This window comes from Vanellus vanellus, assembly GCF_965231255.1.
Source record: "Vanellus vanellus genome assembly, chromosome: 1".
Lineage (NCBI taxonomy): Eukaryota > Metazoa > Chordata > Aves > Charadriiformes > Charadriidae > Vanellus > Vanellus vanellus.
The window spans coordinates 62259789-62277701 of record NC_138905.1 but is presented as its reverse complement, the minus strand read 5'-3'; the positions used below and the strand labels follow the sequence as shown (position 1 = coordinate 62277701).

General features: G+C 43.0%; 1 protein-coding gene and 1 long non-coding RNA gene across 2 annotated transcripts in view; one reads left to right on the top strand and one right to left on the bottom strand.

The window, feature by feature from the left end:
* Positions 1–17913, top strand: part of STAB2 (stabilin 2) — a gene marked incomplete at its 5' end in the record, with an annotated part of 87730 nt that overhangs the window by 22651 nt on the left and 47166 nt on the right. The window contains 16 exons of the mRNA XM_082495796.1: positions 1665–1747; positions 3104–3253; positions 4513–4656; positions 5445–5507; positions 5616–5735; positions 6212–6265; positions 7456–7536; positions 8509–8661; positions 11653–11715; positions 12506–12589; positions 13746–13832; positions 14358–14469; positions 15744–15924; positions 16961–17054; positions 17267–17425; positions 17808–17903. Of these exons, the coding sequence (XP_082351922.1) occupies positions 1665–1747; positions 3104–3253; positions 4513–4656; positions 5445–5507; positions 5616–5735; positions 6212–6265; positions 7456–7536; positions 8509–8661; positions 11653–11715; positions 12506–12589; positions 13746–13832; positions 14358–14469; positions 15744–15924; positions 16961–17054; positions 17267–17425; positions 17808–17903 (1724 nt within the window). The remainder of the gene's footprint in view (positions 1–1664; positions 1748–3103; positions 3254–4512; positions 4657–5444; positions 5508–5615; positions 5736–6211; positions 6266–7455; positions 7537–8508; positions 8662–11652; positions 11716–12505; positions 12590–13745; positions 13833–14357; positions 14470–15743; positions 15925–16960; positions 17055–17266; positions 17426–17807; positions 17904–17913) is intronic.
* LOC309681840 overlaps positions 1–17913 on the bottom strand; it is a 134266-nt gene that overhangs the window by 108647 nt on the left and 7706 nt on the right. The window lies entirely within an intron of this gene.

Below are 17913 nucleotides of genomic sequence, written 5' to 3'. Positions count from 1 at the left end.
AACCTGCAAGAATTTCCAAGCAGAAGTGCTAAACAAGTTCCCACAATCTGTCACACATCATTTGGTATCACCGGTGGGTTTTGCCCGATAGTGGAATAACTGGGATCATCCTACTTCTTCTCACTTCCTGCCCCCTTTATTTGGATAATTGAGATTTGATCTGGAATGACACACAGAAGTCTGCCAAAAACATCAGGATTGCCAGATGGGTGTCTCTTCCCCAGTCCCCAGCCATCAGCAGTGGCATTGCTTTCATCAGGAAAGAGGAGAGAGGCAGGCAGAAAAGACTGATCCCATCCATGGTGTCCATCACCCTCAGGACCCTCTCAACCAGAGCACTTCGGCCATAGCAAGGGGGGTCTCCATGTTTCCAAATTGTCTCACAGAGGTGAGATGGAGCCCCTGTCAGGGCTCACAGCTTCTAGTCTTTCTCAGTTATTACAGTCACCTTGTGAACAGAGCAGCATGACCATCTTCATCATCTTCTGTTGTATGGCCACAAATTTGAGCTATGAACAAACACTGCTAGAACTGAGCTGGATCTTTGATTTAAATTTGTAAATATGAAAAATTTCCTCCTGTTTAATATAATTTGCTCTGTCCTTTTCACTGAGCGCAGCAATTAAAATAAAGATCCTGAATTCCTGACCAGAACAGAATAAGAATCGCCCATAGCTGGCCAAGGACAAAGCCTGGCAGTGACTTTCACATTCAGCACTGAAGATCGAAATCCATCGCCTCAGCACTGAGAGCTCAGTTGCAGTTTTCTCTTTGTGTTTCTCCATATATGTCTGAAAAGCACCTGACGCACTGGGCGCCACCATTTGTTAACAACAATCCAGACTTTACATTCTTTGGTTAAGTTTTGGACATACATGTGTTATTTGATTTACTAGCCAGAAGCTACAAAGACACGCTAACTGCACAGGTTATTTTACCATATGTTTACTCTATAGTAATGTCTTTCAAAAACTAAGAGTATACAGCAGAATAGTCGGCATTGTTTTGTAAGACAGCATATTAATTTTGAGGTATATTCTCCATTACAACATAGCTATAATGACTGTAAAGATGGTTTTAGTTCTGATTTTAAACCTCTGGAAAAACAGCTGAATATTAGAAGTATTTAATGCCTTCAGCTACAGAATCAGTGGTCTCATACTGCTGTCTTGGAAACAGAAACACCATCTGGGTAGCAAATGAACTTTAACTTTCAGTGCATCAGCTTTTATTAACAGCTATGTGTTTGCTGATATGTGCACTACCAGCTGGTTATCAGCAGCATATCCCTCACCCCATGAAGACTGCATTGATTTAAAGCAGGAGGCCATCTTTCTGTAAGGACACATCTCCAAAAAAATGCTGGTTTCATGTCCATCACCCTGGCCTGCATGCCACAAAGTCCAGGGTAGCAGAAGCATTCTGAATGTTTTGCATCATCCCATGTCCAATATGCAGCAGCACCTGCATTTCACATCCCATCTACCTTTCATCTTTCAACAACTTGGATTTTAGAATCTTAAATTAACATGTAATAATCACAGATAGTATTCTTTCTTACTCTTCCCTTGCATACCTGGCACAGAGTACACAGTCCTTTCCTCCAATGAGCTTTTCAATACACATTTAAACTTTTTTTTTTCCCCTCCCTCTCTCCTTGTAAGGAAATGTCTATGAGTGGCCACTGAGTACCCTGGGACCATTTACCATGCTTGTACCAACAAACAAGGGGCTCAAAGGTACAAATGTAAGTAAACAACAGAGAGGGTTTTAAATTGGGGGGGGGGGGGGGGGGGGTAGAACCTTCAAGAAATCTATCTGTGTTAAAAATGTTTTGATTCAACAGATTCAAAAGAACTTTTCGCCCTAGTATATTTCTGGGTACATTTAAATCTAGGAGCTAGAGATTGTCTTTTTCCTACTTGAAAGAAAAGCAAAATAATTTGGCAAGTCAGGGTAGAACACGGTCATGCCTCAAGTAGAATCATAGAATGGTTTAGGTTGGAAAGGAGCTTGAAGATCATCGAATTCCAACCCCCCTGCCATAGGCAGGGACACCTCCCACTAGACCACGTTGCCCAAGGCCACATCCAGCCTGGTCTTGAACACCTCCAGAGATGGGGCCTCAACAACCTCTCTGGGAAACCTGTTCCAGTGCCTCTCCGCCCTCAATGTGAAAAACTTCTTCCTAATGTTCAATCTGAACCTGCCCTCTTCCAGTTTAAAGCCATTCCCCCTCGTCCTATCACTACATGCCCTCGTAAAAAGTCCTTCCCCAGCTCTCCTGTAGGCCCCCTTTAGGTACTGGAAGGCCACAATAAGATCTCCCCAGAGCCTTCTCTTCTCCAGGCTGAACAGCCCCAACTCTTTCAGCCCCTCCTCATAGGAGAGGTGCTCCAGCCCTTGGATCATCCTCATGGCTCTCCTCTGGACACGCTCCAGCAGATCCATGTCCTTCTTATGTTGGGGACTCCAGAGCTGGATGCAGTACTCCAGGTGGGGTCTCAAGAGAGTGGAGTAGAGGGGCAGAATCACCTCCCTTGACCCGCTAGCCACGCTTTTTGACACAGCCCAGAATATGGTTGGCTTTCTGGGCTGCAATTGCACATTGCTGGCTCATGTTGAGCTTCTCATCCATCAGCACCCCCAGGTCCTTCTCCTCAGGGCTGCTCTCCAGCAATCCCCCCGCCAAGCCTGTATTTGTGCTTGGGATTGCCCTGACCCAGATGTAAGAGCTTGCGCTTGGCCTTGTTGAACTTTTATGTATGGGTGATAAAAAATTATGGGGTTAGTTTCAGGGGGAAAAAAAAAAAAAGTGGTCTGATATGTCAGGGAGCAGCATCCGTTACCATCCACTGAAGTCAGGACAACTCTGGAGACACACACTGCTCATGCAGGTACATAAGGGTGTGATCCAACCTGAACTGAAATCAAGAAAGCCCTCCACTCGGTTCAGTCTCTGTCACCTCACTTCAGAAGAAAAAAATATAATTCTGAAATGTAACAGCTGGGGGGAAATAAGCATTCACCATGAGATTTGTTTGTTTGCTTGTTTTAGATGAAGCTTGTATCGAAACAAATTTCTGCTCTTCTGCTCTTCTAGATAAAGGATCTTCTGAATAATAGACAGAAAGCAGAGTACTTCGTGAAACTCCATGTAATTGCTGGTCAACTGAATACCAGCAGCTTGAATAATACTAACATAATATATACTTTGACTGGCAAGTCAGGAGAGATATCGAAGGGAGAAAAGGTAAGTGGCCTTCCAGCCTACCTCAACAAGAATACTACTCTCTGTTCACTCAACAAGGAGTAAGACGGGTCTTTCTGCAGCCAGACATCAGGTTGCAGATAACTGCTGGATTATGAAAAAAACACACAGCTCTGGGCAGGCATTACAAGCAGTTCAAGTGAAACTTGAAACCTCACCGGCATCAAAGTCCCCATTAAAATCAGTGGAAACAAAAATCACCACCACTGAGTGACACAGCAGTCTAACACAGACCACTCTGAGACTGTTTGCTAAAATTAAGTCATCTTAAATCTGCAGGCATGACCAGCAGAGCTGGGGAGGACATTAAGAAAGCCTCGGTGAAGTAAGAGGGCACGTGGGGAAAGAAAAAACCCAAAGCTTATGCTGGAAACCCGTGCCTACTGCTCACACAGAGCAAGCACTGACTGCACTGCAGATCCCACCTCCCACTGGGCATCAGCATCCTTTGAATGATGCAGCACACAGAAGTCTTCAACATAAATAAAATGCATGTGGCAATTTATCATGGAAAACATGGAGTAAAGTTCACCACTAGCCCAGCTCATTTGATGTCAGAAAACACCAGGGCAGTCTGATCCCACAGTTTAAAAGAATTGTTCTCTACAGCTGATATACTAGATTTTATAATTATTTAAGTGTCTGTTAATGACATGAGCCTATTTGAAGGCTGAAAATCAAATACTTCTCATGTTTTTCAGTAGATCAGTGGCATCTGAGGAGATCTATTTTATTTCTCTAACCAGTACACACTCCATCTGGAACAGGAAAATATCATTGCTTTCTGAGGCCTGTTAGTTTCCTGCAGGCTTCAGGACAGTGCAGAATCAGCAACATTTTGTTGTTTTAAATATACATATAATATAAGGAAATGGGATGTAGTCCCTTAAGATTATGGGAGTTGACCCTTTCACTACAATCACATTTTAAATCATTTCCTGGCAGACTTTTATTACTAGCAGTCATCAGAGCCCTTTTAGGTACACTGCTCTCCCCACAGGGCCTGTCCCTGATTCTCTTCTGAACTTTGCTGTCCTGGAACAAAATAACACAGTCCCAATCCAAAGTCAAAGGAATTTTTTCCATTTCCTTGACAAGCATTGGAAGCAACCTTTAGCCTCCCCAGATTTAAATGGCCCAGGTGTTGGCAATGGAAGGGGGTGTTAGACTGTATTCAACACTCATACTCTGTTGTCATTCCATAATAAAGAGCTCATTAGCCATTGCCTGGCTTCTTTCAGGATAATCAATTAAGAGTCAGAATCCAAGGAGGAAGGAGAAAAGGAAAGCTTTTGCAGGGAAATATTATTGCTTCCAATGGGATTTTGCACATTATTGACAAAGCCTTGGACAACGTGGAGCCAACATTTGCAAGCAGCAAAGAGGTGAGTCATAAACTATATACATGCAACGTCAGACTTAAAAATAGTTTCACATTAACTGAATTGAAAGGAGGATGACTGACAGCAGCTAGATAAACTCTATGGAGCCATTGTGCATCAACTCAGAGAAGCAGCATTCAAAGTGAAAGGTAATGACAGTTTCTACAGCAAACAGACATTCATTTTTCTGCCAAGCTGGTCTGTGGAGGATTGGGCTGTACTCACTGCATTTGAGTGGTTCCTCGTTAGATTGGCAGTCACAGTCAGTGCATCTCACTGAATTGCAGAACAACATACAAAAAGGAGGGACATCTGGACAGGTATCTGGCAAGACTTTTACTCAAAGCAGCAATCCCTTCCCTGTAAAAGGCTAATATTATAAAAACTGATAATTTTGGATGCTTTGGGTTTTTTGGTGCCCTGCTTAGTGTACTTCCTTGAGAGTTCAGTTCTTTATATGGTGTTTTTGCCAATATTTTATTTCTCCACCCTTTCTTATCGGGAATGAAGATACAGTAACACTTTCCCCATACACACACTGCATATTCTGTGACTACACAATATTTCAGGACAATGACAAACTCTAACTATAAACCAGTATAGCACCAGGACAGGAGTGCTACTATCTCAGCCATTTCCAGACACCACCAGCCACCCAAACAATAAGGAGACCCAAATGTATTCAATCTGTAACAACCGAGACTCATACAGTAACTAAAAAAGGTCTTATAAGGATTGGAATCTATTCCACGTTCCCAACTGAAATAAATCTTACTTTCATCTTTTTTTAGGAAACTATAATGTCAGTACTTCAAGATAATGGAAGATACAGCCAATTTACGGCTTTCATAGAGGTAAGGATCCAGAAAAGCAATTCCATAAAGCTATTTTCAGATGTTCTTGAAACATATTGAAATTACATATTGATATGTAATTTCACTTTTCTTTTTAAACCAAAACAGAAAACTGGCCTGGGAATGGATTTACAGCAGGACAACAGACTTTACACAGTCTTTGTTCCGAGTAATGAGGCTCTGAGCAATATGAAAGCTGAGGTTCTGGATTACCTGCTTTCTGTGGAGGTAAAGTCTTTCTATGACACAAGTCTTTCTTAGGTAGTAGATATATAGTAGATGCATACATACGTCCTTTTCCCGTGTTCATCAAAACTAAGGTCCTGCGTTCAAGGCTTAAGCCATCTCTAACAATTAAATATCAAGGTAATACCTAGAGGAATGGGATTTGGGACCTCCCATCCTATGAAGCAACACCAATCCCCACACCAGGTCCTTACCCCCCTGTTCTTGCCCTGCCAGCACAGCCTGGACAGCCATATGGCAGAGCCCCAAACCCTCTCCTGGGTGGTGTCACCCTTGGCAGGGACAGAGGGAGAAGACACCACAGGGCAGGTTGTGTGCCACGAGGTGAACACCACCACTGACCCAGAGGTTTCTGGCACACCAGCCAGTGATGGCGTTCTTAACCGCATGTCCTCTCACGGGCTAGGTTGGGTTTGTGTGCCTCGTTTTGAGCTAAAACAACTTTTCTGCTTTGGCAGGGTTCATGGAAGCTGTTGGAGCTGGTCCGACACCACATTGTCTCCAACACCAAGGTAAGCACGGCTGCTTTACTAACCCAGGGGTGCAAGAGCATTTTCAAACCCTTAACCGCTCTGAAGGCAGAGGTTTTTCAAGAACAACCTCCACTCAGTGCTGCACAGTGAGGCTGCAAAGGACAGTTATGCCTCGGCCTTTTCTACTGGTAGTCACACAAAGGTCACTAACAGAGAACACAAACCTTTCACCTCAGTGTCACTAATCAAAATAAAACCCCGTGAGGAAACATGGGGTAGTCCTTGAATCATGGCAAATTAAAACTGTGTTGCGTCATGCTAGTGTGTTACACGCAAGTAACTATTTCCACTTTAAAATACACCTTTTGATGATGGGGACTTAGCCCAAGTGGAGTGAAAAAAAAAAATATATATACACATATATCATTATCCTGAACCTGAGACCTTCTCCCTTGCTCCCTTAACCTGCTGTGGAGCAAGAACCAATGTCGGGGGTACTGTCTGCTTGGCAGGGCTGCAGGAACAAGTAGCAGGAAAAGCACTTGTTGCTGTCAAAATCAAGCTGTCTCTGAGCCTATTCTGCTAAGATTTGTCTTTTGGTTATCAGAGAGAAGTGTTTGTGTCATCCCCTAAGCAAGCCCCTTGTTTTTCTCTCCTTTTTCTACTGGAAACAGAGAGCAGAACCAGCAACATCACCAGCAACTAGGGGTAGAGGTGACCAAGGCTCATCCCCACCCCAATTCCAGCTGCAAGGAAGGAAGGATGCACTTGTATCCTTAGGGAAAGGACCCACTAGCAGCATCTGAGGCAGAGGTCACTCCCGGCAGAGAGCAGGATCACAGGGAGCAGAAGCATGAGGTCCCAGCGTCTCTTCATGGGATATCAGCATCCCTGTTTCCCTGGTGGTCTAAGGATGCAAACAGGGCTATTTTCAGAGAGAGGCGATAGCTTTACTTAGACTGGTTGCCATAATTGGGAGAAAAATTAATATCCTTTGGGGCAACAAGCTCTTCACATGCAGCAACCAGCAGGCTCAGTCAAAATTTAATCACTCTAACTTTGTGAGAGAAGCAGGTCAGTCAATGAGAGGCTGCCCACATATCTAGAGAAAACCTGATAGGGTCATTCACTCACCCTAAAGAGAAAGGTGGTCCTTCTTGTGAAATCCATCTGGATTTGAAAAGAATAATGATATTCCATTTCTTTCAACCAATTTATATTCATTTCAGCTAGAGGTTGCCAGCCTCGTCTCAATAGAGCACATCAGAAGCATGGCGAAGCAGCTCATCTACTTTAACAGGACCAGCACCGTAAGTCAAAGGCAGCTTTCACCTGTGAACAGCTCTCTCTGATCTAGGCAACTATTTGCATACGGGGGAATAAAAAAGGGAGGAGGGGGAACATTAGCAGAGGAATTTCTTACTATAATGAGGCAGAAATTTTCAACTTGCTTTTCTCACCTACTGTTAGAAATTAGTATTATAAAGGTTGCAGAGCAAACGACTGGTATATAAGGACAGCCTGCAGTTTCTTTTTTCTTATGAGTAGCCCCAGTCCAGGAATGATCCTCATTTATGCTTTGCCTAGTTTAAAAAAAAAAATCTATTTTAAATATTTTAAATCATTGTTACATATTTGGGTTACTTTAAACACTTCTCAGTGCACACAGATATTCCTTTATTCTCTTCTCTTTAATATTATAGTTTCTGATCCTGATGAACATAATAAACACATTTTTAAAGGGGTTAATTTCTCAGTACTTTTGCAAACCCAAACTTATCTGTCACATTAACTCTCTTCTGTTCTTTGCATATTTTAGCCAAATATGAGCATTCTGGAGAAGAGATGCACTTATGAAAACTATTGTAAAGGCATGAGTTGCATCAGTAAATGAAGAAAGAATACTTTTTCTTTTTTTTTTTTTCCCTCCCGTTAATTTGGATAGATCCCACATTCTCTCTCACTTCCCCTCCTTTGTCAGAAAAAAGGAATAAAGCATGTTTATGCCCACTGAAATCAGCACCCGAAGTCATCAGTAGTCTTCTTATTTTGGCCAGTCTTTTCCTCACTAGTTCCACAGGCTAACAGTGCAGATAAAGAGGAAGACTTTAGATACTGCTGCTGTAGACCAATATTCAAGGAAATGCACAAGAAGCTTGCATTAAAAAAGCATAATAAAAAATAGATAGCAAATTTAAAAGAAGTATGAGTAGAAATTCTTGATATTATCAGAAATTGAGAAGCTATGAAAAAGTTATTAATAATAATTTATTGTTTCATAGGGAAAAGTCTTGGTGAGTGGAGAAGAAATGGAAGAAACGGATATTGTTGCAAAAAATGGCCGCATTTATACTCTTGCAGGAGTCCTCATCCCACCCACAATTGTTCCAATTCTACCGCATCGGTGTGACGAGACAAGAAGTCGAGTCACAATGGTAAGAGAATCACAGCAAATCTCTTCACTGCTCCATATAACGCGCTCCACCTTCCTCTTTACTGCTTTCTCTGATATTGCCCATTAAAAGAGGAGTATTTGGGGAAATTCATATCAATGACATACAGCCACCTGGCCCGCAGTACTGCACAAATGCAAGTAATCTGTAAATAGGGAACTTGTATGAGCATGTCCTATACCACTTCAACTCATCTAGTTCTTGCGGTAGCCCTTTTAGATATGTTGCCTCTCTGGTCAAACTTTGCCTTCAGTTCCTGAATCTCACCTGTGCGTATAAGTACATGGTAAGCAGTGTCAAGCTCTCAGTAAAACTATTTTGGATTGGTATTTTCATTTCTACTAAATATGCGGAGAAAGGAGCCAGCAAGTTATAATATTAACACAATAATTAATTTTCTATAAATACATTAGAAATATGTTATTTTCAGAAGCCACAGCTTCCCCTACCCCTGCTTTCTTCCACTTTTCTTCAAGTTAGGAATTACAAAATTGTTTCATGTTTCAAAGGGTGGATTTTGACATACCTTACTCCGTTTGGTAACACAGTACAGGCCTTTGCATTTTGTAACATTCAGATGCTATTTCTGGTAAGAAGACTGAGTATCAGACTGAGTTTTTAGTTTGCAGTAAGTGCAGCTCCAGTGAGCTGTTACTGGATCGTGTTCAAGCACGTGTCTGGGCCAGTAACAGTTCTGGTAGAGTAATGCAAAACATTTACTATCTTAGCTTACAACAGTCCAGAACCACAGCCTTGAAAGAAGTTCCCAGCAGAGCTGGACAGCATCAAAATTTAATGAAGAAAACACAAGAGCTGGCACTAAAGAACTATTACCTCTGGCAGTAACTACAAAGTGTCGTATGTGCAATATAATCGTACACCAGGCAGAGCGCCGAGCCACAATCCCAAATACAAAAAGCAATCAACCCCTTACAAATTCAAATTACACTCCAGTAATTTGAATTCCCTACCAGAAACCTACCTACAAACTATGTCTGACATCTAATCAATCCTAAAGCAACACTCTGAAAAATTAAAGACAAAACAAACGGCACCTATCACAAAAATTATTCCACAAACTGAAGTTAGGAACTCTCGTCAGCTTTGAAAGCTTCATGCATAGTTTGAAATATCCAGTTTAATATCCAAGGCTTTAAGCAGAGCACTGGTAGCAAGGAGAATACCAGAGGGAGCAGTGGCTTTGCTTTTCTTACCCACCATCCTGCATCTTCATCACTCTCAGAAAACAAGAGCAATGCCACCTTGTAAATACTACTTTTGGTACCAGTGAAAAGTGACAGACCTTGTAGGAACTGGCAGTTGCACACACCTACAAGAACTGTACATCCCTAAAGGTGAAACCATTATGTTAACACATACGTAGCCACGTAACTGTACCTGAATGCGGGTAATAAGCACAGGACTCAATATCTTGGCTCCACCTCCTCCCAGAGGTCATCATGCCCACAGCAGACTTGGTGGAAAGGAATATATATCTGTGCTTCAGACACTTCAGTGCAAAGACAGTATCTTTATCTACTGCTGAAAATGGGCAGATGGGACCTTGTGTAGAAGTGCAGGCACATTTCCCTGTCCCCTCTCTGCGGTGTGGCACAGGGGAGAGACAGGACTCCCATCCTCAGGAAAAGGAGGGAGCAGGTACATGTCAATGGCTGAGACCATCCCAGGCAGAGAAAGGGAGCAAATAGGTAACACTGAGTGGCACCGAGCAGGGAGAGCAATGCCAACAGCGGGTTACACTTTCCACAGCAGTCAGCCAGATTTTTAAGTTCTAAAGGAGTAAAGAGGCACTTGCAGGGATTTTCAGAAACACAAAGAAAACTAAGAGCCTAAGTCAACTTCAGCCATGACTACACAGCTTATCAAAGAGCTTTTGTAACACCCAAATGTGTTTGCCAAAATGTGTCTGACCCACAAGCCTTTAAAACGTGGTAGTGGCATTGGCACCTCAACTATTTGATGCCCAAATGCTTTTGTAAGTCTGGTCCTTTATTCCTTTCAGAGCTGTACAACATGAGGGACTACTAAATCCAAACAATGGCTGATTCTTTCTCTGCAGCTCCAGTGATCAATCTGTGGGGAAAATGCCATAATTCGGGTTCACTTGCCCACTGGTTATGAAACACAGTGAAGTAACATATCAGATGCCATCTCTAGGATTTATTCTAAATCGGTTGAAACACAAGACATTAGCAGTCATGAGCAACACAGCTTTGACAAACCCCATATCCACACACTGAAAGGCTCAACCTCCTCTCTGAAGTTATTGCATGTTGCCCCTGTCAGAGGCCCCACCTTTAAAACTGCCATTGGAGTTTATATCTCCTCAAGGTTGTAATTGCCAGTCTCTGTCACCACCACCTGGTGATAAACTAGCTAGTGAGGAAAGGCAACTGAAAGGTGAAGACAAAAATAGTTACACACCGCTGGATCATAACAGGCTACATGATCTATGACATAGAAACAAATAAACGTTTTTCTCTCCACCACCTATACACAAGAAAAATTTCTGTTCGCCCTCTCTGTATACAAGACTCCACTAATTTGTGGTCTTCCTAGGAAGAGATAAAAAAATTCTCACAGAAGTGTACAGGCTGCACCAGACCCTCAAACAATATTAGTTAATATATTATACCAGGTTGAGCAAACAACTCCAGTGCATTTGTGTCCATGCTTGTCTTCTATGTAGGAAGCTGCCAGTTCTTTAAAAGAGAGGAGTAGGGAAAGGTTAAACGAAGATAAAAAGAGGAAGGTGGAAATGAACAACCACTCAGCAAAAATCAGAGTGGATATAGCCCTGGTGCTGCTGTTGTGTTCCAGACCTATGTTGTGGCAGTTCGAAGTCAAAGAACAGACGAACTTAAAATTTACAGGGTATATCATCCATAAATATGCATCTCAGTAGTTGGTATAAGGCCTTTTCAACTGACTACCCTTATTGTTTCTACCTAGAGCGTCTGTGCAAGTTGTTTATCGCGTGCACTGGCTCCCTGTCCACAGGATTCAAAGCCCATCGTAAGTGCCATTTCCTGACAGACGCATGGAGGGGAGGGGTCCCCATATGTTGGTTACTGCTTTCCAATATAGTGAGCAAAAGAACCAGATATGAATACAGAAAACTGCATAAAAATACAAATGCAGACTCTTCTTTAGTCTCTTTTTAGCGATGATTAAAGCATCAAGTAATTTCAGCATTATTTTGTTTGCTGTTGCAAAGTTCCTCGTAGACTTCATAGAAGCTCTGACTCTTTTCTCAGGTAAAGCAAGATTTAGGATAGGCTTTGGTAGAAGAGAGAAACAAGGACAAGAATTGCTATGGTTATGCTCCGAGAGTTAGTAAACAAAAACCAGGAGGGATATATTTAAAATAGACCTCCCATCTGTTAAAAATTTCCTTTTGATTAAGCATCCTCCCAGAAGTAACTGTCTGCAGAAGTAGCTTCAGAAAGGATTGAAAAAATCTTCCATCTCCTTTGCATCTAAGAGACGCAAATCTGGCTGCATGTTTCTCCAGATACAAAACTCAAGTCTAGCTGCCACGGGAATTTTATTCCCTGCGTTATAAAAATTCACCGATAGTTAGTCCTGTATGCCATATTCAGTAATAGCCTATATGCCATTATTCTGTTATAAGGAAAAGAAAGCTCATATTATGAAAAAATACTTAATTTAATATTTTTTTTAAAATGTAACACTATAGCAAGGTGCTTTCTGTTCCCCAGTTAAATTGTTGCAATATTAAGACTGTATCACAGAACTGTACATTGCTTAGAAATACTAATGCTTCCATTTTGTGCATGTTCAGCCTTTCTCAAAACGGAGATGCGTTATTGAAGGCCCAACCTTTCAAAGAAACGGCTGTGCTAGATCCTGCAATATAACGATAAAGGTAGGCAGTTATGGGTTCTTAACGTGAAACTTTTATAAAAGCGTTCCAAAATATTGTCTTTTGCTTTGTGAACTTTCCTTTTGGAGTTGAGATACGTTTGGAGGAGATGTCCATGTATCTTCCATACCCTTCTACAGGGGGCTGGGAGGAGCTACTGTAAATCTTAGAGCAAAATACCAGGCAAATTCCAGTGAGGTTTTTTAGCTGCCATACATTATTGACAACACCACCCTCATACTCTAACACAGTAGTTTTCACATAAGACTCCAAGCCCAAATGTTGTTGTTGCCGCATACAGCTTCACCTATGAAGAACAGGACAGCTTCTCCCTTATCCCAGCCCTTCATCCAATATTGGGTAACAACGAATGGGAAACACTCCCAAGAACGTCGCTCCACTTGCTCTGCTTGGCAAGTCTCGTCCTCGCAGAATTCATTAGCCCCCGAGAAGTACTTACACCTTTCTGGCTCCCTAGGGCTCCTAAATAGGCTTCTGCATTTAATGACTGCCATTAAGCAGCAAGCAGAGAAGTCCACAAATCCGTAAGGTTTGAGAGCCTTTTGCTAATTTCCCTTTTCCTTGAATCACGCATGTAAATGAGGGTGTTTTTTTTCTAATACGCTTTCTCGGCTCTTGATAAATAAATGGATCAAGCAGCCAATTCATGAATAAAACAAAAGATGCGGCAGAGAAAAACATTTAGGGCTGCGTAGTGGCTAAATCCCACGCTGGTGCAGAGGGGAAGGAGGAAGATCAAAGCAGCGTGACTAGCTTTCACAGCATCTCCCTGGGGTAAAACATGTCTTCGATCGAGTTCCTGATCTCAGGTGCAAAGGAGACTGCCCGCCTCTGGGCTGCACCCCACTGCCACTGGCAAAGATGAGAGTGCACACAATACGCTCTGACGCACACCAGCGCATTCGTAACTGGTGACAGGGCAGGGATTTCTAACACCGATGACTCTGATAAGAGCAAGGGAAGGATCTGGTGGGTCTATGCATCCCCTTCTTTGGCTGCCAACACCCCTCCTCGTTTTAACAAGGCAATTGCTGAAGTGGCTGTGGTTCAACACAGCTTTTTAGGAACCAGAGTTGCCTTTTGTGCACTGCTTCCCCACTAAGGCACTGGGAAAGAGAATATTTGCTTTCTTTCACAGGAACCAAAGTGTTGCAAAGGCTTCTTTGGCCCTGACTGCAGCCCATGTCCGGGAGGTTTCTCCAAACCCTGCTCAGGAAACGGGCAGGTAAGCAGAGCATCCAGCAGCACCCTGCTCTCCCACAGGGGTCAGGAGAGGACAGGCTGTGTCCCAGAAGTCCCCAAAGCACTTCTACACAAGAGGAATGTTAGGCTCCACGAGACCTGCACCAGCAATGGCCGTGAATTTCAGGTTCAGATATACAGAGAAAGGAAAACGAATCAGTCTCCTCTCAGATGTCTCAACCTCAGGTTTCTGTGGTTCCAACACACGGCACGCAGGCAAGGCTGGGGCTGGGTGACCCACTCTGACACTTTGACTTTGCTCAGCACAGGTTAATGACCCACCTCGCTGTTCTCACTTTAAGATTGCAAAGGAAGGTAGAACACACAGCAGCAAAGTACAAGCACGAGGAAAGCTTTTGCTTTGAAACACCTTTTTCATCAAAGCTGAGGTTCTTCCTAGGAGTCTATCACAGTCATAATATGGACAGGCATATAGCCTCTTCCCTGGGGGAAGGATAAAGATTTATTTCAATTTATAGATAGAAATCACCTCTCTTCCATACCGCAGTGCGTGGATGGCCTGGATGGAAATGGGACCTGCGTTTGTGCTGAGGCATTTCAAGGCTCACGCTGTCAGTTCTGCTCAGACCCCGGCAAATATGGACCTCAGTGTGACAAAGGTAAGTACAGCCATACTTCCTCAGCCCAAGAGCGTGGGCTATTTCTTTCGGACCTTAGTAACGCCAACATAGGAGTTAACTGCTTGCTAATCAGTCTCTACAGAGGATGAGCAAGATCTCTCTAGGGTACTTTCATTTCTTATTTCAAAAGAATACATCATAAGGCCAGAGTCAGTGAAAGTCTTCTCACTGACTTAATCTGGCTTTCTGCCGGGGCCACAGCTTGCTTTATATTAACTTATCATTCTTTTAATTTCTGTCTCCCTCACATAAGTAATTGCAAAAGAAAATCTTTGTTATTCCGTTCCCGTCTGGTATTGCACAACAGAGCAGATTCTGCCTGGAATGACAAACATATGTAATCTAAGAACAACTAGATCTATAAACAGATTGTGTTTAGGGCCACTCAATAACCATCCTTACTGAATAATTTCTGAGCTATTGGATAGCTTATAGTTCTAGCAGTCATCTTCTATATACTGACAGATTTGATCCTGCTACGTCAAACCATACTACATTTGAGAGTCTATAGAACATACAGTATGAAATATAGATATATTCCCCATCTACAAAATCATTTTTAGTCTTTTTTGCTATGAAACAGCCTGTCATACACGAAGCACAGATCACTCAAAGGTTCAGATATGCAGACAAAAACCGATAGACAAATTCCGTAAGAAAGGGTGGTACTGCCTAAGCTCCAGTCCCACCAAAGCAGTACCTGTTGGTGTAACCAGTCACCGCTGGCCCACCTTGGGATTGCAGAAGGCTTACCTACCACGTCCTTGTGGGCACACTGCTGTGCCTCCCAGCAGCGCTAATCAGCACAGCCCCAGCAAAGTGCTGGTGGGTCTGTGCTGCTGCTCTGTGTACTAGCCCAGCACTGTGCAACTTTGTAAGACTCTGGACTCTATTAAAAGGCTTCCCATATCGCTGAAAGTACGCCAAAAGTTGTGCAATGAAATAACTTTAGCCTTTATGGCCTAGGACATAGTATTTTGCCCCTACTTCTCTGAAGCGCTTTGAAATTAATTGGTAGGTAAGTACACTATAAAGACACGACAGATTTTAAATAACTCTCCATAAAACATACCTGAAAAGACATGGATATGCTAAATAAACAATCAGTCCCCCAAGAAAGTGAGACTTGAAAAATACAAAAGTTTCGATTCTAGAAAAAAAAAGGAGGACCCAATTCATAAGAAATGTTATGTAAGGATAGATGGATGCCTTCTACCACTACGGAATGGCACATTTTAATTTATCTCTGGCAGAGTGCCTTTGCATTTATGGGAAGTGTGATAACCGAATAGACAGCGATGGGATGTGTCTTCCTGGATCATGCAGAAGTGGATACATGGGGAAATTCTGCGATAAGCAGATTGTTCCCTGTGAGCCCTCCCTACAGCTCTGCCACGCACACGCAGACTGTCAGCTTAGCGATGGTGCAGTGAGGTAAGTCAATAACTTGCATCTAATTAATATTTACTATGATGCAGCTCTTTCCCATTTACTTGATCAAAACAGCACCTTGTAGCAGTACACAGAAAAATCAACCACTGAAATACTGCTATGCAGCAAATGAGCATAAACATGTGCCGCATCAACCTTGAGTTGCAAGATAGTAATTAAGTGTTCTCAATGCCCTATCCTGTACTTTACATTTAACTCTGATAAGATAGACGCATACAGATCTGACTCAGAAGCCTGCCTTCCTACCAACATCTACAAAGGCTCTTAGGAACCTCTTATTTCTAACCATCCCTTAGTGAATTAGGTGCTTGAGCTTTGCTGAAAAACAACGAAGCTCTCCAGCAGTCCGGGGATAGATAGTTCACTCCGGTCGGCTCAAGTAAGATTTGCACACCACAACACCGTGGACTTCAGCACAGGCTTTCCACTCCTGACAGGACTGGTCGCAAAACTCTGTTACCACAACAGCTGCCTTGCGCTTGCCTCACGCTCACCTTCACATGCAGCAAGTTTGCCTCTTGCCGCAGTGTATTCATAATGAGTCATCACAGAAAGCAGAATGTGGGATGCTGCATAGCTGTAGTGCTTAACAAATTCCCTCCAATATGGCTTAATCTTCGGGGGGACAACTCAGGGGAACAGGGGGGCTTATTGTCTCGCATGCATTTCAAGGAGGGAGCGACCTTCTTTGTCACTGAAAGAAAGAGTAACCCCAGCTCATAATTAATTTAGAGCTATTAGTTTACCTTTGCAAAGATCACATCAGCGCAGAATTAATTTCACTCCCCATCTCATACACAGAGAATGGATCCCTGGTTTGACTTAATTAACCCAGTGAATATTCAGGGGGGAAAAAAAACAAACATAAATGTATGCACTCTTAAGCTATTCTGCATCATGAATCAAAGGTTACAAATTCTAACCTGCCTATAAACAGCAGGTTACAGTGGAAAACAATCACTTCACTTTACAGCTGTCCTATCACATTTAATGCCTCCCCCTCCTCTTGTCTCTACAGCTGTGTTTGCAAACCTGGCTACGAGGGAGACGGCGTGAGCTGCAGCAAAGTTGATCCTTGTGCTGCTTTAAACCCAGGTGGCTGCAATATCAATGTAAGTACGTGCTTCACCGACAGAGCCCGCCACCATTGAAATGTAGGCAGTAAGGAAGGTTTGGGCAGAAACTTTTGCAGAAGAGTCACAATTTCCATTGCAGTTTCAAGCTCTTTCTCCAATAATGGCATCCCTATGGCTTAGGCAAGCCTTACACCTAAAGCCAGACGCCACCTAACTGCACTGAACAGATGTCTCTGCAACCCCCCCAGGCCGAGTGCATTCAGACGAGCCCAGGAGAGCACACGTGCGCTTGCCAGGTGGGATGGACAGGTGATGGAAGGGACTGCTCACCCATCAACAACTGCCTGCTGCCCACCACGGCAGGGTGCCACAAAAATGCCACCTGCATATATGTTGGGCCGGGTCAGGTACGTCCTCTCCCATTCATTGCCACCTTCGGCACTAGTCCTCACCCATTTTGCTCTGCTGATGCTTCCTACCCTGTTTTCTTCCCCAAATTCTCCTCTCCCTCCCAGCCACAAGGCTATTTCCACATGGCACTCTCTACCCAAAGCAGTCTCTTTCAGTTCCTACCCCTGTGCTCCCTCCCTCCTACATGGTGGCATTCTGGCAGCAAATACTTCTTAGTAAGTACATTCATAGATGCCAGGTATAAAGGTCTTCTGGAGATATTAATCGATGTCATTCCACTGAAGTCAATGGAGCTACGCAGAAACACAGAGACTAATCCACCACGTCTACAATATGCATACTATTTTAATGAATCACTGTGTTTTATTGAAAAAACAGAATGACTGCAAGTGTAAGGATGGATTTCAGGGGAATGGAATTGAATGCACACCTGTAAACTCATGCCTGGAACAAAATGGAAAATGCCATCATCTGGTGAGTAATT